General features: G+C 37.0%; 1 protein-coding gene across 2 annotated transcripts; it reads left to right on the plus strand.

The window, feature by feature from the left end:
• The first annotated feature begins 3,614 nt into the window (after window positions 1–3,614).
• Window positions 3,615–15,346, plus strand: LOC143922514 (uncharacterized). 2 transcript variants are annotated; one of them, XM_077445774.1, is made up of 2 exons: window positions 3,615–4,052; window positions 13,718–15,346. In XM_077445774.1, exons 1-2 carry the CDS (start codon window positions 3,989–3,991, stop codon window positions 13,891–13,893), a joined length of 240 nt encoding a protein of 79 aa, XP_077301900.1. In that variant the 5' UTR covers window positions 3,615–3,988; the 3' UTR covers window positions 13,894–15,346. The 2 variants fall into 2 exon arrangements, with proteins under 2 accessions (XP_077301900.1, XP_077301899.1); XM_077445773.1 differs by having other exon boundaries at window positions 13,018–15,340.
• The last annotated feature ends 4,306 nt before the right edge of the window (window positions 15,347–19,652 follow it).

Below are 19,652 nucleotides of genomic sequence, written 5' to 3' on the forward strand. Positions count from 1 at the left end.
GTGTAAAATCAGATGTAGTGTAAAATTAGCAAAGCACGTGGAGAATTATACTTGTAGCCCCAAAGTGGATTAAATCAAGTACATACCGGTATATTCATATCGGTAGATCTTTGTTTCTTAATGTGTGTAGAAACACCCTCCCCCCCCCCCCTTCCACGATAAATGTGGAATTATACTTGTAGCCCCAAAGTGGCTTAAACCAAGTACATACCGGTATATTCATAGCGGTAGATCTTTGTTTCTTAATGTGTGTAGAAACACCCTCCCCCCCCCCCCCTTCCACGATAAATGTGGAATTATACTTGTAGCCCCAAAGTGGCTTAAACCAAGTACATACCGGTATATTCATATCGGTAGATCTTTGTTTCTTAATGTGTGTAGAAACACCCTCCCCCCCCCCCCCTTCCACGATAAATGTGGAATTACACTTGTAGCCCCAAAGTGGATTAAATCAAGTACATACCGGCATATTCATACATCGGTAGATCTCTTTGTTTCATAATGTGTGATGAAACAGTGGTGATTTAAAATAAATCACAAGACTTGTAGCCCCAAAGTGGTTTAAATCAAGCACCCACCAATTTAGGGTTGTAATTTCTTCCAAAATATGTTGGATAGATTCTGGTGATAATAGTTAAAGTAGAATATTAAGATTCACGGTTAATCATTGAATATTATTACCTTATCTCTACGAATAGTTCAATTGACAGCTATAGTAGAGAACAACTGTATTTATGAGACGAAATAGTGCAACTTTCTGAAACAAATGTCAAGTGCTGAAAACGAGGAAATAGAAGCTTCGACTTCCAAGTCGCATAAAGGTCGAAATCCAACTAGGGACGTAGAACCTATTAGAGACAGGTCAAGCTCTAGAATACATCAGACTCGAAGTCAGACTCAATCGATAGAAATATTAGCGAAGGAAAATAAAGTAGAAGTTATAATGACGTCAATAGAATTAAGGTATTCAGGCGCGGTACAAAGACTAAAAGGAAAAATAGATAAATCCTCCGAATTAGATGAAGGACAGTATCAAACCATTAAAGAAGCATACGATTATGTCCGAAAACTCCATTACGAATATTTAGATAACCTTACAGACATACCGAAAGCGGCCAAAATAGACGAAGAGTACGATGCAATTACAATAACAGTTAAAAATCTTAAAGCAGCATTAGATTGCCAATCCTTTCAAGATAGTAAACTAAAGGTAGAGCAAGCAACAATTAAATTTGCTAGAGATAAGTTACCGACGTTAACCATTCCCACATTTCAGGGAGATCCATCTGAATGGCAATCGTTTCAACAAGCTTTTAAGAATATAATAGGAAACAAAACGGAATATTCGAATGTCACGAAATTGCAATATTTGCATCAATCCTTAATCGGTCCCGCTTTGGCAGCTGTATCAGGTTTAGATATTAGCTCAGACAATTACGAAATAGCTTGGAGTATTTTAGACAAGCAATATAATTTACCAAGACTTAATCTCAAAACTAGGATTAATTCACTTTGTGACTTAAAATTAATCACAAGAGAATCACATATCGAATTGAGAAATCTATTGAATCAGGTAACAGTGTGTATTAAAAACATTGAATCGTTGGGTTACGCGAGAGAAATTTTAGATCCATGGGTAACATGTTTAGTTCTAAGGAAATTACCTTTTAATATAGTAAGAGACTGGGAAATATCGCTGGTTAGCAGAGAAATGCCACCATATGAAAGTTTAGAGACATTCTTGCAGAATAGATGTAATGTATTACAATCTACTGCATCTGTAACTACGGTGAAGGAATTCCCTCATAGTCGTCAAAGAATCATGAGAACTCATGTCGCGAACAAAAACCCATCAAGTAAGGTAAACGCATGCGCATTCTGTCGAAATAATCATTTCATAGGCAAATGTGATAAATTCAAAGCAAAATCCAGTATGGAAAGAAATGAATTCGTTAAATCTAATAACATGTGTTTTAAATGTTTAAATTCATCGCATAAGATAACAAATTGCAAGTCTAACTATAATTGCTTAAGGTGCAAACAAAACCATCACACTTTGTTGCATCAGGACGATACATTTAGTTCCAATAATACGGGAAGGAAGTCAATTAATGCTCATTCTACTCATTTCTCTCAAAGGGAGATAATTTTACCGACGGTACAAGTGGACATTATAACGTCCAATGGAACGGTCGTTAAGGGTCGCACATTATTAGATTCCGGCTCACAAGTCAACTATGTTACCACATCTTTCGCTAAGAAGAATAACTTCAAATTAGAGAAAATCTCTCAAAAAATTGTAGGTATCGCTAATCAAGAAAGTAGCATTCGTCACATCACCAAGGTGACCATAAGGTCTTCAACCACTAATTACTCAACCAAAGTGTTGTGTTTGGTATTACCAGAAATTACTGGCGAAATTCCAACTGTGAAACTGGATCAACAGTTAATTTCAATACCAGCGGGAATCAAGTTATCAGATCCCCTTTGGAATAAACCGACGCCAATCGATTTATTGCTCGGCGCCGAGATTTGCGTTCATGCTATGAAAGCAGGAACCATCCAGTTAGGAAAAGGTATGCCTATCTTAAAGGATACCGAATTCGGATGGACAATAGTTGGTCCATATCCCGAAGTAAATAATGCTCCAGGGAAGAGCCACATAGGCTTAAGTCAATTAGACAGTCACATTCAAAACTTTTGGATGATCGACCAGGTTCCTATGGTAAAACATCAATCTCTTGAGGAGAAAAGATGTGAGGAACATTTCCAAGCACACACATCACGAGATAAAAACGGTAGATTTTGTGTAGCTTTACCATATAAAAATTCCCCGGTAGTATTAGGAAGTTCATTACACATTGCGGAGAAAAGACACAAAACTTTGGAAAGACGTTTTTTAGCCAATAATAATTTAAAAATGGAATACAATAAAGTTTTAGAAGAGTACATAAATTTAGGACATATGTCAGAGTGTGAACCTCCGGAGGCACATGAGGTTCATTGTTATTTACCTCATCACGTCGTGGTTAAGGAGTCTAGCCTTACCACTAAATATCGTGTAGTTTTTGATGCGTCCGCAAAGACAACGTCTAATATCTCACTAAATAATATTTTGATGGTGGGACCTAATGTCCAATCAGATTTGTTAAGTTTACTACTCAACTTTCGACTCCATAAATACGTGATTACTGCGGATATTAAGCAGATGTACCGACAGATTCAAATAGCAGAGAAAAATAAAAATGTACAACGAATCATTTGGCGAACAGATCCCCAGAGTAAATTCAAGCATTACAAGCTTAATACAGTAACATTCGGAACTGCTTCAGCCCCATTTTTAGCTACTAGATGTCTAAATCAGTTAGCAGAGGAGAATAGAAACAAATATCCCATCGCTAGTAAAGTGATCGAACGTGATTTTTATGTTGATGATTTGCTCACGGGAACTAATACTATTGAAGCTGGTAAATTATTAAAGGTTCAACTGGAAACCATATTGTTCCGACTTTTGTAATGACGTGTGGCAAACAGTCTTATTAACTGATTGTCGATTGGCATTATTGACGAGTTGGCATTAGTGTCGGCCCAAGCGGAAATACGCGACGGTCGACAGAGTCATCGAGTAGACGGCGTACGGACAGCTTGTGTTCCGTACGCTCCGCTGGCCCACCACGTGCAAATTTTACATTTCAATAAACTACATCAAACCATTATCGAAGTCTTTTCCATGATGGTCACTTCGAACCGGACACCAGTAACCTAGGCCACAACACCAAACGGACAAACCAATAGGAAAAAACGTGGTCGAGAAAAAATGGATGTCAATTAAGAAATCGGTATCGTTCCTTTGTTACTATCCATACCTTTCCAATACTAATAACATGTTTGCTTCTATTTCAGCAATATATTGATTGACGTACAGAGGTACATGACCGCGTGATTGACGCAGAAAATATATAAATAAAAACATAACCTACAAAGACGCATGGGACACAGAGGTAATCCAAAATTATCGGAACGATCACATAAACATCGTAAAGGATATTCAAGTAAGTGAATGTATTCAATCTCAGGCAATCTGTTCAAAAGGCAATCATGTGGGTAGGTCAGTTTTTAAAATATGTTTTAAAGTATAACAATTAATTAACGCGATTGTATAAAATAATATCGCGCTACGAAGGAATGTTTCATCGGTCGCATCGAATTTCGTATTAAAAGTGTAAAATCAGATGTAGTGTAAAATTAGCAAAGCACGTGGGGAATTATACTTGTAGCCCCAAAGTGGCTTAAACCAAGTACATACCGGTATATTAATATACCGGCAGATCTCTTTGTTTCTTAATGTGTGTAGAAACTTTCTCCCCCCTCCCCCCTCCACAATAAATGTGGAATTATACTTGTAGCCCCAAAGTGGCTTAAACCAAGTACATACCGGTATATGCATATCGGTAGATCTTTGTTTCTTAATGTGTGTAGAAACACCCTCCCCCCCCCCCCCTTCCACGATAAATGTGGAATTATACTTGTAGCCCCAAAGTGGCTTAAACCAAGTACATACCGGTATATGCATATCGGTAGATCTTTGTTTCTTAATGTGTGTAGAAACACCCTCCCCCCCCCCCCCTTCCACGATAAATGTGGAATTACACTTGTAGCCCCAAAGTGGATTAAATCAAGTACATACCGGCATATTCATACATCGGTAGATCTCTTTGTTTCATAATGTGTGATGAAACAGTGGTGATTTAAATTAAATCACAAGACTTGTAGCCCCAAAGTGGTTTAAATCAAGCACCCACCAATTTAGGGTTGTTATTTCTACCAAAATATGTTGGATAGATTCTGGTGATAATAGTTAAAGTAGAATATTAAGATTCACGGTGAATCATTGAATATTATTACCTTATCTCTACGAATAGTTCAATTGACAGCTATAGTAGAGAATAACTGTATTTATGAGACGAAATAGTGCAACTTTCTGAAACAAATGTCAAGTGCTGAAAACGAGGAAATAGAAGCTTCGACTTCCCAGTCGCATAAAGGTCGAAATCCAACTAGGGACGTAGAACCTATTAGAGACAGGTCAAGCTCTAGAATACATCAGACTCGAAGTCAGACTCAATCGATAAAAACATTAGCGAAAGAAAATAAAGTAGAAGTTACAATGACGTCAATAGAATTAAGGTATTCGGGCGCGTTTAAAAGACTACAGGAGAAAATAGACAGAATCTCCGAAATAAATGAAGGACAGTATCAATTTATTGAAAAAGCATACGACTATCTCCAAAAACTCCATTATGAGTATTTAGACAACATCACAGATATAGAGCAGGCGGATCAAATAGACGAAGAGTTCTACATAATCACAATGACAATTCAAAATCTTAAAGCAGCATTAGAGAGACAATCCATTCAAGATTGTAAACTGAAGGTAGAGCAAGCAACAATTAAATTTGCTAGAGATAAGTTACCGACGTTAACCATTCCCACATTTCAGGGAGATCCATCTGAATGGCAATCGTTTCAACAAGCTTTTAAGAATATAATAGGAAACAAAACGGAATATTCGAATGTCACGAAATTGCAATATTTGCATCAATCCTTAATCGGTCCCGCTTTGGCAGCTGTATCAGGTTTAGATATTAGCTCAGACAATTACGAAATAGCTTGGAGTATTTTAGACAAGCAATATAATTTACCAAGACTTAATCTCAAAACTAGGATTAATTCACTTTGTGACTTAAAATTAATCACAAGAGAATCACATATCGAATTGAGAAATCTATTGAATCAGGTAACAGTGTGTATTAAAAACATTGAATCGTTGGGTTACGCGAGAGAAATTTTAGATCCATGGGTAACATGTTTAGTTATAAGGAAATTACCTTTTAATATAGTAAGAGACTGGGAAATATCGCTGGTTAGCAGAGAAATGCCACCATATGAAAGTTTAGAGACATTCTTGCAGAATAGATGTAATGTATTACAATCTACTGCATCTGTAACTACGGTGAAGGAATTCCCTCATAGTCGTCAAAGAATCATGAGAACTCATGTCGCGAACAAAAACCCATCAAGTAAGGTAAACGCATGCGCATTCTGTCGAAATAATCATTTCATAGGCAAATGTGATAAATTCAAAGCAAAATCCAGTATGGAAAGAAATGAATTCGTTAAATCTAATAACATGTGTTTTAAATGTTTAAATTCATCGCATAAGATAACAAATTGCAAGTCTAACTATAATTGCTTAAGGTGCAAACAAAACCATCACACTTTGTTGCATCAGGACGATACATTTAGTTCCAATAATACGGGAAGGAAGTCAATTAATGCTCATTCTACTCATTTCTCTCAAAGGGAGATAATTTTACCGACGGTACAAGTAGACATTATAACGTCCAATGGAACGGTCGTTAAGGGTCGCACATTATTAGATTCCGGCTCACAAGTCAACTATGTTACCACATCTTTCGCTAAGAAGAATAACTTCAAATTAGAGAAAATCTCTCAAAAAATTGTAGGTATCGCTAATCAAGAAAGTAGCATTCGTCACATCACCAAGGTGACCATAAGGTCTTCAACCACTAATTACTCAACCAAAGTGTTGTGTTTGGTATTACCAGAAATTACTGGCGAAATTCCAACTGTGAAACTGGATCAACAGTTAATTTCAATACCAGCGGGAATCAAGTTATCAGATCCCCTTTGGAATAAACCGACGCCAATCGATTTATTGCTCGGCGCCGAGATTTGCGTTCATGCTATGAAAGCAGGAACCATCCAGTTAGGAAAAGGTATGCCTATCTTAAAGGATACCGAATTCGGATGGACAATAGTTGGTCCATATCCCGAAGTAAATAATGCTCCAGGGAAGAGCCACATAGGCTTAAGTCAATTAGACAGTCACATTCAAAACTTTTGGATGATCGACCAGGTTCCTATGGTAAAACATCAATCTCTTGAGGAGAAAAGATGTGAGGAACATTTCCAAGCACACACATCACGAGATAAAAACGGTAGATTTTGTGTAGCTTTACCATATAAAAATTCCCCGGTAGTATTAGGAAGTTCATTGCACATTGCGGAGAAAAGACACAAAACTTTGGAAAGACGTTTTTTAGCCAATAATAATTTAAAAATGGAATACAATAAAGTTTTAGAAGAGTACATAAATTTAGGACATATGTCAGAGTGTGAACCTCCGGAGGCACATGAGGTTCATTGTTATTTACCTCATCACGTCGTGGTTAAGGAGTCTAGCCTTACCACTAAATATCGTGTAGTTTTTGATGCGTCCGCAAAGACAACGTCTAATATCTCACTAAATAATATTTTGATGGTGGGACCTAATGTCCAATCAGATTTGTTAAGTTTACTACTCAACTTTCGACTCCATAAATACGTGATTACTGCGGATATTAAGCAGATGTACCGACAGATTCAAATAGCAGAGAAAAATAAAAATGTACAACGAATCATTTGGCGAACAGATCCCCAGAGTAAATTCAAGCATTACAAGCTTAATACAGTAACATTCGGAACTGCTTCAGCCCCATTTTTAGCTACTAGATGTCTAAATCAGTTAGCAGAGGAGAATAGAAACAAATATCCCATCGCTAGTAAAGTGATCGAACGTGATTTTTATGTTGATGATTTGCTCACGGGAACTAATACTATTGAAGCTGGTAAATTATTAAAGGTTCAACTGGAAACCATATTATTATCAGCCGGTATGCCCTTAAGCAAATGGACATCGAACAACTCCGATATAATCACGGATGTTAAAGCTGACGATTGTTCAGATTTTAACTTCTCTAACGAATCACACAAAACTTTAGGTTTATTTTGGAAACCGCGGGAAGACGTTTTTGTATTTAAGGTTCAAACCGAAGTCGAGACTGAAAATATAACAAAAAGAAACTTTTTATCAGTAATTAGTCAGATCTTCGACCCATTAGGACTATTATCTCCATTGTTAATTAATTATAAGATATTAATGCAATCTGTCTGGCAACAAACCATTGGTTGGGATGAATTCATTCCTCAGACAATCTTCAAAAAATGGAAAGATTGTCAATTATCCAATACAGTCATGAAACTTTATAAAATTCCTAGATTGATAATACTAAATAATGTCATTAATATACAGGCACACGGATTTTGTGACGCATCCGAGAAAGCTTATGGTGCTTGTATTTATGTAAAATGTACTGATCAATTGGGAAATTCCAAATGTCATCTTGTGTGTTCTCGTTCGAGAGTCGCTCCGCTCAGTTTTGTAACTATTCCGCGTTTAGAGCTGTGCTCCGCTATGTTATTATCAAAGTTAATGAAGTCAACAATAGACCAATTAACAATTCATATTAATGAAAAATATTATTGGACGGATTCAACCGTCGCATTGCATTGGATTAGAGGAGAATCATGTAAATGGACCACCTTCGTTGCCAATCGAGTGGCCGAAATCCAATCAATATCTCAACCCATTGAGTGGTACCATGTCTCCTCTACAGACAATCCAGCAGATTTAATTTCTCGAGGGACTCAACCATCAGAATTAAATCATAATTCGTTATGGTGGGACGGCCCTAGTTGGTTGAAATTAGACGAATCACGATGGCCTCGAAGACCTCCTGAGATCACAATAGATCTTCCAGAGAGAAGGGTAGTCACTAACGCTACCCTTGTGAGGGAAAATAATTGGATAGATAAATATTCTCATCTTCCAAGACTCCTTCGAGTTTTATCATATGTTCGTCGGCCACTAAGGAATAAACAATTAAACGTTAAAGAAAATAACGAACCGTCCGCTTTAGAATTAAATGATGCTTTAAATAATTTGATTAGGTTATCGCAAATGGAATCATTTCCATTGGAATATCGTTTGCTGAGCAAGGGACATCCAATTCCCAGTAGCAGTAAATTAGCTAAATTGTCCCCTCTATTCCACGAGAATTTAATTTGTGTTGGAAGTAGACTTCCTCTGGGAACAACTCTATCAACGTCACCCATTATCTTGTCAAATAAGCATAAACTTACACACATGATTGTCCGAGATGCGCACTTGAAATATATTCACTTGGGTACTCAAGCCTTACTGTCGTTATTGCGGCAGACCTATTGGCCATTGGCCGGACATAATACTGTCAAAGGAGTGGTGCGTTCATGTGTCATTTGTTTCAGAAATAAACCACTGTCACACAATAGATTAATGGGATTACTCCCGCTTGAACGTACCACTGCGAATTTTCCTTTCAGTCATGTGGGGATAGACTTCGCAGGACCTTTTCCTGTGAAGAGTGGTTGCAATAAGAATTCTAAGATAATTAAGGGTTACGTTTGTGTCTTTGTGTGTTTTTCCAGTAAGGCAGTTCACTTGGAACTTGTCGGAGACTTAACGAGTTCAAATTTCTTAAATTGTTTAAGAAGATTCGTAGCCAGACGTGGCAGGCCCAATACGATATATTCCGACAATGCTACTAATTTTGTCGGTGCAAGTCGTGAACTCGTTAATTTAGTAAAATTAATTTACGAACGTCCTCATGAGGAGAAGCTACTACGGTATGTAGCCTCCGAAGGGATTCGTTGGAAGTTTAACCCGCCAAGGGCGCCTCACATGGGAGGGCTGTGGGAAGCAGCGGTTAAATCCATGAAGATTCATTTAAACAAGGTGTTAAAGGCCACCACCTTAAATTTCGAATCATTTTGTACGGTATTGACTCAAATAGAAGCTTGCATGAATTCCCGTCCTCTTAGTCCCTTGTCTTCGGATCCACTAGACCTTTTACCCCTCACACCTGGACATTTCTTAATTGGCAGATCCTTACTCGCTCTTCCAATGGAGGTTAAATATAACACTAATGTCCATGCCAATCTGCTTCAGATACAATTGACCACAGCAGCATTTTGGAAACGTTGGTCGGCGGAATATTTACATTCTTTGCAGTTACGACACAAATGGAAGAAGGACTCGAGCAACAATCGGAGTGTGGGTCAAATGGTCCTGTTAAAGGAGGAACACATGCTGCCAACCCGATGGGTCTTGGGTCGAGTCACTAAATTGTATCCCGGACCAGATGGCAGAGTTCGAGTCGTCGACGTCTTTACTGCCAGCGGAGAGTTTCGTCGGTCCAGTCATCTAGTAGCGCCATTGCCGATTCTACCACAAGGACCACTTGACAGGAAGGAAGATCAGCAAGAGGGAGGAGAAACAGCAGCTTCAATTCCGTCAACTTCGGTAGCTTAGTTTAACCCGAAGACACTACCCCTAACTCATATTATTTATTAGATGTAATCATGAGTTTAAATCATTCAATGTTAATAGTAGTACTCCGTAATTCACTTTAATTGTGTTGTGTGTATAATTTAAGCTATTTTCATTTTAACATTCGGCAGTATATATCTCCGAATTTAATCTAATCATTTTGTCTTTATAATATAAGACTTGTCTCATGTCATCACTCGGAAGGATTATATCCGAGTTTAAAATAAAAATTTAAATTTAAAAATTTAAAATAAACTGTTCAAATTTGACAGTTAAAATTAGATTCATGATTTGTTAATGTTAGTCTCCAAGCCACACTTAATGGAGCATCTTAAATTATTTCATGTCTACTTAATTATAACTTGCCGGGAGTCATCCGCAGGTCTTATGTTTCTTGTTATAAAAAAATAAGTTAACTCTTACTGTTTATAGTATTTATGTGAATCATAGAATAAGTAAATATTATAATACTGAACATTTCAATGTTTAACGTAGAGACATCTATAATCATAGTTCACTTTCATTTCCTGCTTGTAGGAATGAATGAATGAATTTCCAATTTACTTTTAATTTAGCAATGTTTGTGTTACTTATTGATGAAATCAAGTTAACTTAGGAGCATTACACTCACTAATCAAGTTAAGTTGATCGGTAATAGCTGATCTGTATTGACTACTGTAATAGTGTCAACATTGTATTGTCTAAGTTAACATCAAGATGAGGAATGCTTAAGTTTTAAACCATATACAGTCCACTCTCTCTTCTTTAAAGTAAACTTATCTTGTAATGCTTATTCACAGCTTCAAAGGAGATTTCAAAAATTTTAATGTAAATAGAAACAACATTCACCAGAGGTATATCTATAAGTTGAAATATTACTGAACCAATAAATTGATTTTATCCTCACACTGGATGAGGCAAAGGTTTCATTATTCACCCTCTATTTAATTATTTGAAGAACTATGATTTATTGTAAACGACTCGTCAGTAATGCTGTAACTCTGTAGAATAACTGTATTGTTCAACAGTTTTCCTATGTGGGACTATGTTCCGACTTTTGTAATGACGTGTGGCAAACAGTCTTATTAACTGATTGTCGATTGGCATTATTGACGAGTTGGCATTAGTGTCGGCCCAAGCGGAAATACGCGACGGTCGACAGAGTCATCGAGTAGACGGCGTACGGACAGCTTGTGTTCCGTACGCTCCGCTGGCCCACCACGTGCAAATTTTACATTTCAATAAACTACATCAAACCATTATCGAAGTCTTTTCCACATATTATTATCAGCCGGTATGCCCTTAAGCAAATGGACATCGAACAACTCCGATATAATCACGGATGTTAAAGCTGACGATTGTTCAGATTTTAACTTCTCTAACGAATCACACAAAACTTTAGGTTTATTTTGGAAACCGCGGGAAGACGTTTTTGTATTTAAGGTTCAAACCGAAGTCGAGACTGAAAATATAACAAAAAGAAACTTTTTATCAGTAATTAGTCAGATCTTCGACCCATTAGGACTATTATCTCCATTGTTAATTAATTATAAGATATTAATGCAATCTGTCTGGCAACAAACCATTGGTTGGGATGAATTCATTCCTCAGACAATCTTCAAAAAATGGAAAGATTGCCAATTATCCAATACAGTCATGAAACTTTATAAAATTCCTAGATTGATAATACTAAATAATGCCATTAATATACAGGCACACGGATTTTGTGACGCATCCGAGAAAGCTTATGGTGCTTGTATTTATGTAAAATGTACTGATCAATTGGGAAATTCCAAATGTCATCTTGTGTGTTCTCGTTCGAGAGTCGCTCCGCTCAGTTTTGTAACTATTCCGCGTTTAGAGCTGTGCTCCGCTATGTTATTATCAAAGTTAATGAAGTCAACAATAGACCAATTAACAATTCATATTAATGAAAAATATTATTGGACGGATTCAACCGTCGCATTGCATTGGATTAGAGGAGAGTCATGTAAATGGACCACCTTCGTTGCCAATCGAGTGGCCGAAATCCAATCAATATCTCAACCCATTGAGTGGTACCATGTCTCCTCTACAGACAATCCAGCAGATTTAATTTCTCGAGGGACTCAACCATCAGAATTAAATCATAATTCGTTATGGTGGGACGGCCCTAGTTGGTTGAAATTAGACGAATCACGATGGCCTCGAAGACCTCCTGAGATCACAATAGATCTTCCAGAGAGAAGGGTAGTCACTAACGCTACCCTTGTGAGGGAAAATAATTGGATAGATAAATATTCTCATCTTCCAAGACTCCTTCGAGTTTTATCATATGTTCGTCGGCCACTAAGGAATAAACAATTAAACGTTAAAGAAAATAACGAACCGTCCGCTTTAGAATTAAAAGATGCTTTAAATAATTTGATAAGGTTATCGCAAATGGAATCATTTCCATTGGAATATCGTTTGCTGAGCAAGGGACATCCAATTCCCAGTAGCAGTAAATTAGCTAAATTGTCCCCTCTATTCCACGAGAATTTAATTTGTGTTGGAAGTAGACTTCCTCTGGGAACAACTCTATCAACGTCACCCATTATCTTGTCAAATAAGCATAAACTTACACACATGATTGTCCGAGATGCGCACTTGAAATATATTCACTTGGGTACTCAAGCCTTACTGTCGTTATTGCGGCAGACCTATTGGCCATTGGCCGGACATAATACTGTCAAAGGAGTGGTGCGTTCATGTGTCATTTGTTTCAGAAATAAACCACTGTCACACAATAGATTAATGGGATTACTCCCGCTTGAACGTACCACTGCGAATTTTCCTTTCAGTCATGTGGGGATAGATTTCGCAGGACCTTTTCCTGTGAAGAGTGGTTGCAATAAGAATTCTAAGATAATTAAGGGTTACGTTTGTGTCTTTGTGTGTTTTTCCAGTAAGGCAGTTCACTTGGAACTTGTCGGAGACTTAACGAGTTCAAATTTCTTAAATTGTTTAAGAAGATTCGTAGCCAGACGTGGCAGGCCCAATACGATATATTCCGACAATGCTACTAATTTTGTCGGTGCAAGTCGTGAACTCGTTAATTTAGTAAAATTAATTTACGAACGTCCTCATGAGGAGAAGCTACTACGGTATGTAGCCTCCGAAGGGATTCGTTGGAAGTTTAACCCGCCAAGGGCGCCTCACATGGGAGGGCTGTGGGAAGCAGCGGTTAAATCCATGAAGATTCATTTAAACAAGGTGTTAAAGGCCACCACCTTAAATTTCGAATCATTTTGTACGGTATTGACTCAAATAGAAGCTTGCATGAATTCCCGTCCTCTTAGTCCCTTGTCTTCGGATCCACTAGACCTTTTACCCCTCACACCTGGACATTTCTTAATTGGCAGATCCTTACTCGCTCTTCCAATGGAGGTTAAATATAACACTAATGTCCATGCCAATCTGCTTCAGATACAATTGACCACAGCAGCATTTTGGAAACGTTGGTCGGCGGAATATTTACATTCTTTGCAGTTACGACACAAATGGAAGAAGGACTCGAGCAACAATCTGAGTGTGGGTCAAATGGTCCTGTTAAAGGAGGAACACATGCTGCCAACCCGATGGGTCTTGGGTCGAGTCACTAAATTGTATCCCGGACCAGATGGCAGAGTTCGAGTCGTCGACGTCTTTACTGCCAGCGGAGAGTTTCGTCGGTCCAGTCATCTAGTGGCGCCATTGCCGATTCTACCACAAGGACCACTTGACAGGAAGGAAGATCAGCAAGAGGGAGGAGAAACAGCAGCTTCAATTCCGTCAACTTCGGTAGCTTAGTTTAACCCGAAGACATTACCCCCAACTCATATTACTTATTAGATGTAATCATGAGTTTAAATCATTCAATGTTAATAGTAGTACTCCGTAATTCACTTTAATTGTGTCGTGTGTATAATTTAAGCTATTTTCATTTTAACATTCGGCAGTATATATCTCCGAATTTAATCTAATCATTTTGTCTTTATAATATAAGACTTGTCTCATGTCATCACTCGGAAGGATTATATCCGAGTTTAAAATAAACTGTTCAAATTTGACAGTTAAAATTAGATTCATGATTTGTTAATGTTAGTCTCCAAGCCACACTTAATGGAGCATCTTAAATTATTTCATGTCTACTTAATTATAACCTGCCGGGAGTCATCCGCAGGTCTTATGTTTCTTGTTATGAAAACATAAGTTAACTCTTACTGTTTATAGTATTTATGTGAATCATAGAATAAGTAAATATTATAATACTGAACATTTCGATGTTTAACGTAGAGACATCTATAATCATAGTTCGCCTTCATTTCCTGCTTGTAGGAATGAATGAATGACTTTCCAATTTACTTTTAATTTAGCAATGTTTATGCTACTTGTTGATGAAATCAAGTTAACTTAGGAGCATTACACTCATTAATCAAGTTTAATTGATCGGTAATAGCTGATCTGTCGTGACAACTGTAACAGTGTCAACATTGTATTGTCTAAGTTAACATCAAGATGAGGAATGCTTAAGTTTTAAACCATATACAGTCCACTCTCTCTTCTTTAAAGTAAACTTATCTTGTAATGCTTATTCACAGCTTCAAAGGAGATTTCAAAAACTTTAATGTAAATAGAAACAACATTCACCAGAGGTATACCTATAAGTTGAAATATTACTGAACCAATAAATTGATTTTATCCTCACACTGGATGAGGCAAAGGTTTCATTATTCACCCTCTATTTAATTATTTTAAGAGCTATGATTTATTGTAAACGACTCGTCAGTAATGCTGTAACTCTGTAGAATAACTGTATTGTTCAACAGTTTTCCTATGTGGGACTATGTTCCGACTTTTGTAATGACGTGTGGCAAACAGTCTTATTAACTGATTGTCGATTGGCATTATTGACGAGTTGGCATTAGTGTCGGCCCAAGCGGAAATACGCGACGGTCGACAGAGTTCGAGCAGACGGCGTTCGGACAACTTGTGTTCCGTACGCTCCGCTGAACCACCACGTGCAAATTTTACATTTCAATAAACTACATCAAACCATTATCGAAGTCTTTTCCAGTTAATTTACGCAGCGTGTTAACAGGGCGAAAACTGACCGTGAACTGATTCTTTGTTTCTTTCATCCCCAATTTCAAAATTTTCGGTATTTTTCACCACCACATGTGGTGGTGAAAAAAAAAAAAAAATATATATATATATATATATATATACATGTATAATATATAATAGTATATTAAAAAGGCAAAACGAGTCATATGAAATGTGTAATAATAAGCAAAGGGTTGAAATGAATCCAGTGTTGAAATATACCCACATAAATTGATGATATACCCAATTAATCAGTGAGTGTTCCAAAATACGCATACTTAGTATACAAGGGAGGGTGATGTGGGTGGGGGGGTGGGTTCTGGGAGGGATTGGGGAGTATACTCGAGTGAGTCTCTATGAGCACGGCACTGTTGGGATTGCTTTATCACCTTGGGACGTATGAAATGTTTTCTTTAAGTCCAGTCTCTAACCCTTTATATTTCATATTTATATAGCGGCAGGCGTGTTATTATAATTAATAAGGGTTATAATGATCCTTCTGAGGCCGAGGGAGAAGGGTTAAAAGAGGCCACCCCTCTACTACTGTGCATCTACGAAATTACCCCCTTCCGTATACATTTGCCCTTATACATATACATACACCTCATATTTTACATTTATATGTATGAATTACCATAGTCATTTTATTACGAAAATTCGCATAATTATTTTTCGCAGTTAATCAGGGCTGCTTCTAAGTCACCCTGAGAATTTAAGGGGACATTTTATGACAAGCAACTCTAAGGGAGATCTAAAATGATAAATACATAGAGATCAACGTATGCATTGCATTTTTTTTAAGATTATTTTGGGAGCGTAAAAATATATTTATCGATGGAAATGAGAGTAATGGGTAACGTTGACATTAGTCCCATATTTGCATATAAATGGGTAGTCTGATCGATTCGGATAGTGTCCTTCTTTGAACACCTGGTTGACCCCCTACGTCGACTCCACATCGGAATAACTCAGTGCCAACAACGCGTCCAGCTCTATTGAATTGATTTAATAGTGAGCTAGTAGGACTATGTCGAAACTGGTTAAAATTAGTCAATCAACAAATTTATTTACTTCATATTTATAAATTGCTAGCTATGAGATTTTTTGTAGCTTGATTTAAAAATGATTGAATTTAAATTTATTTTATCAATTTCAATTTTTGGATCACGTTAATAAAACTTTTAAAAGATAGCACAGTTCGACAAATGACGACTTTTTTTTGGTTCAGAGACGAGATATGACTTTTCGTATAGATCTATGCCCAGTGAACAAGAATCTAAAATACGAATCTAGAACGCGATCTAAAATTCAGCACACTTCTAAATAACCCTTTTAAACAAAAACAAAAAATAGTGTGGCCAGAACACTATCCTAATAAACATCTTTCAATAGAAAATACTCAATATAAAATAGTATTAACAGTGGGAAAAAATCCCAAGTGAAAATACGTACTTTTGACTTTTGATTTAAACTGGACGACTACTTAAAAGAGATTTGAAAGCTGAAAAGTACTAAAAATGAAAAATAAAATACCCGACTATAGATTTCAATAATCATTTTGAACAGGAAATTGACAGATTTTGAGACATCGACCGAACAACACCAAGATATAGAAAAATCGCGTGATTTAAAAAACACATACATATGTATATCTCCGAATCTCGAGCCAATCAACATTTTTTATTACCAGATTCGTGTTTACTGGGCATAGATCTATAAGAAAAGTCATATCTCGTCTCTGAACCATTTTTCGTGTCAAACATTGTAATCAGTACATTATTCGTTTAGTCGTTGAATGTTTTTGAAGTTTTTAAGTTGGTAGAATCGTTACAAAAGGTCTAAGACCAAAAAATTGCTCAAAGAATCGATCGATGTGTCAGCATACAAACTGATACATCATTGGTCTAAATTAGGACCACCAAATTTGGTATAGTTTGTTATATAACAAACTGTGTGTTATAAAACTTTCAGGCAGGTTATTCAAAACGGTTTGTATTTGTATTACGATTGAAAAAAAGCTATCTTGACAAATGTTTCTCAAATTTATTAATTTTCATTTAACATCACCTCGCACTCGAAACTTTTATATAATTGAAATGAACAATTTTCATCCCGAAGCCCACCTCTTAGGTCTTGGACTGTACCAAATTGAAAACTTTGATAATTTCGAATATCTCACGTCATTTTACAGTGTGGGTCGGGTTTCTCCCGCCCTCGCTAGACATTTTTGGGTCCTTGGGGTGGTTCTCGTGCTGGTTGGAGGACGGGGGTGAAAGGAGGATTCGCGGGTCAAATTCCCACCGAACCTCAGCAATGCAAACATTTCGATAATAATTCATTAGTAAAGTGGCAGTGGTTGGGTTTTAGGAGGAGGCATATCGATCCAAGACCTAACTCCCCCAATTAGGTCAAGCACTCGGGCTCTCGCATAGGTGACCCTAGGAATCCGTCTGGGAGGCCCTCAGGCCGCAAGATTGACGCGACTCTCGCATTGGCCACACCTGCCTGTTCACCTTTATTACCCATAAATCTTGTATATAAAATAAATTAAAACAAACACATTTAAATATACAACGACTATAAGCGTTTACTTATAAACTGGAAAGTCGAAGCTTTAGAGTTAAAATTCTGTTATTTGATTTTCTATTGTAGGCTGGAGTAAGCAGTGGTATATTAAAGCGGGCTTAATATATTTTTTTATAAATTTATTTTTTGAAAAAGTTGTACTTTCACTACGAGCGTATGATTTATATTTTAACGTATGTGCGACCACTTTTGCGACGTGTAGGAAATCATCATTTATCAATCGACTTTTAAACAAATTCGACACGAAAATGACCAAACGGAACAAATGTACTCTCCAAAAAATGTAGAACAAAATATGACCCTCACACGTGCCACGACAACACCTATGCACCAGATGTTTTTCTCGGTCAGCAAAATTCCTATTCAACCAATAGTCAACAAGTCATTCCAGAAAACTCAATAGACTTAAGCTCCTTTACTCAACTTGCATTTACAATCTAATATATAATTTCGAAAGAGACTTTGTATGGATGTAAGTATGCAAGTATCTATGAGTGATTTCCCATGCATGTTTGACATTCCGCCCCCCCCCCCCTCCCCCCCACTCGTTTTATCAGATTTTAATACAAGTCAATTTAGACATCAATTACATCCAATTAATTGATTTCCAATTGGGCATCTGTTCAAAGTCAACTAAATTATTCATATTTATATACAAAATACATACCTGTGTCACAATATGGAGATTTATTTAGAATATATTTTTCTCAAACATATGTAAATTCGGTAATTGGATTATTGCGCACATTGCGATCGCCCAAAAGACAATTTTTGCCATGAAATCGCGAATAAAGAATATTTGGTACTCGAGTTCTCGTTACTATGATAGTTATCGTTAGTATGATGGACTTTTCGACTGCCGGATGTTCCGTTATACAGATTTTAGTGATTTTTGGGCGAGCGCTTTGTGGGCAATAATCACCGAACCGTAAATTCTTGTATATAAAAAGTGAGAAAACATGACTGACAATTAAAAGTTCAACTTCAATCCTCTTCTTTCAATGTTAGATTACAAGTCGTTCTATTTACAAAGGCCCATCCCCACTCCTCGAAAATGTTGCGCATTAGCACCAATAAGTACAAGAGTCAATCGTGCGCATCTTTTTCGTAGAGAGGGGGTGGACCTTCATAATTGAAACGATCTCTTAGGTACAGATATATGGACATATTATAAATTTGTTTACTGCACTCATTATAAATATTCCTCATAACATGTATTATAGTGACGGTAACAATGAATCTCATTACTTAGTTCTGGAAATTAGTTGATTGAATGAGTCCATTTGTTTTTTAAGATATCACGACGGCCTCAAGCCGCCCCAACGACCATATAAAAATACATATTTTATATTATAAAGCTATGGGAATATTGGCAGTAAGCTTTCACTGCGACTGAAATTTCCCGAGGTTTTAAATACACGCGGGTCCTTTTGAATCAACCTGTACTATATCATACTCGTACAATATATCACATGCATATTTACCACAGTAAATCGCTCATAATAAATAACGGGGCGACCGGAAAAATATATAATAAATACAAGCGAGCATGCAAAATCTGCTTAGCTAGTAAAACGCGAGCAAGTATGAACGTAGTACGAATATTTCGCATATTTTGCATTTGCCGGTTTGCTGTTTTAACCCTATTGGGACTACTCTCACTTTTTTCTCTTTGTGTGGGTTGCTAAGG

The sequence above is a fragment of the Arctopsyche grandis genome, chromosome 2 (genome assembly GCF_051622035.1).
Source record: "Arctopsyche grandis isolate Sample6627 chromosome 2, ASM5162203v2, whole genome shotgun sequence".
Taxonomy (NCBI): domain Eukaryota; kingdom Metazoa; phylum Arthropoda; class Insecta; order Trichoptera; family Hydropsychidae; genus Arctopsyche; species Arctopsyche grandis.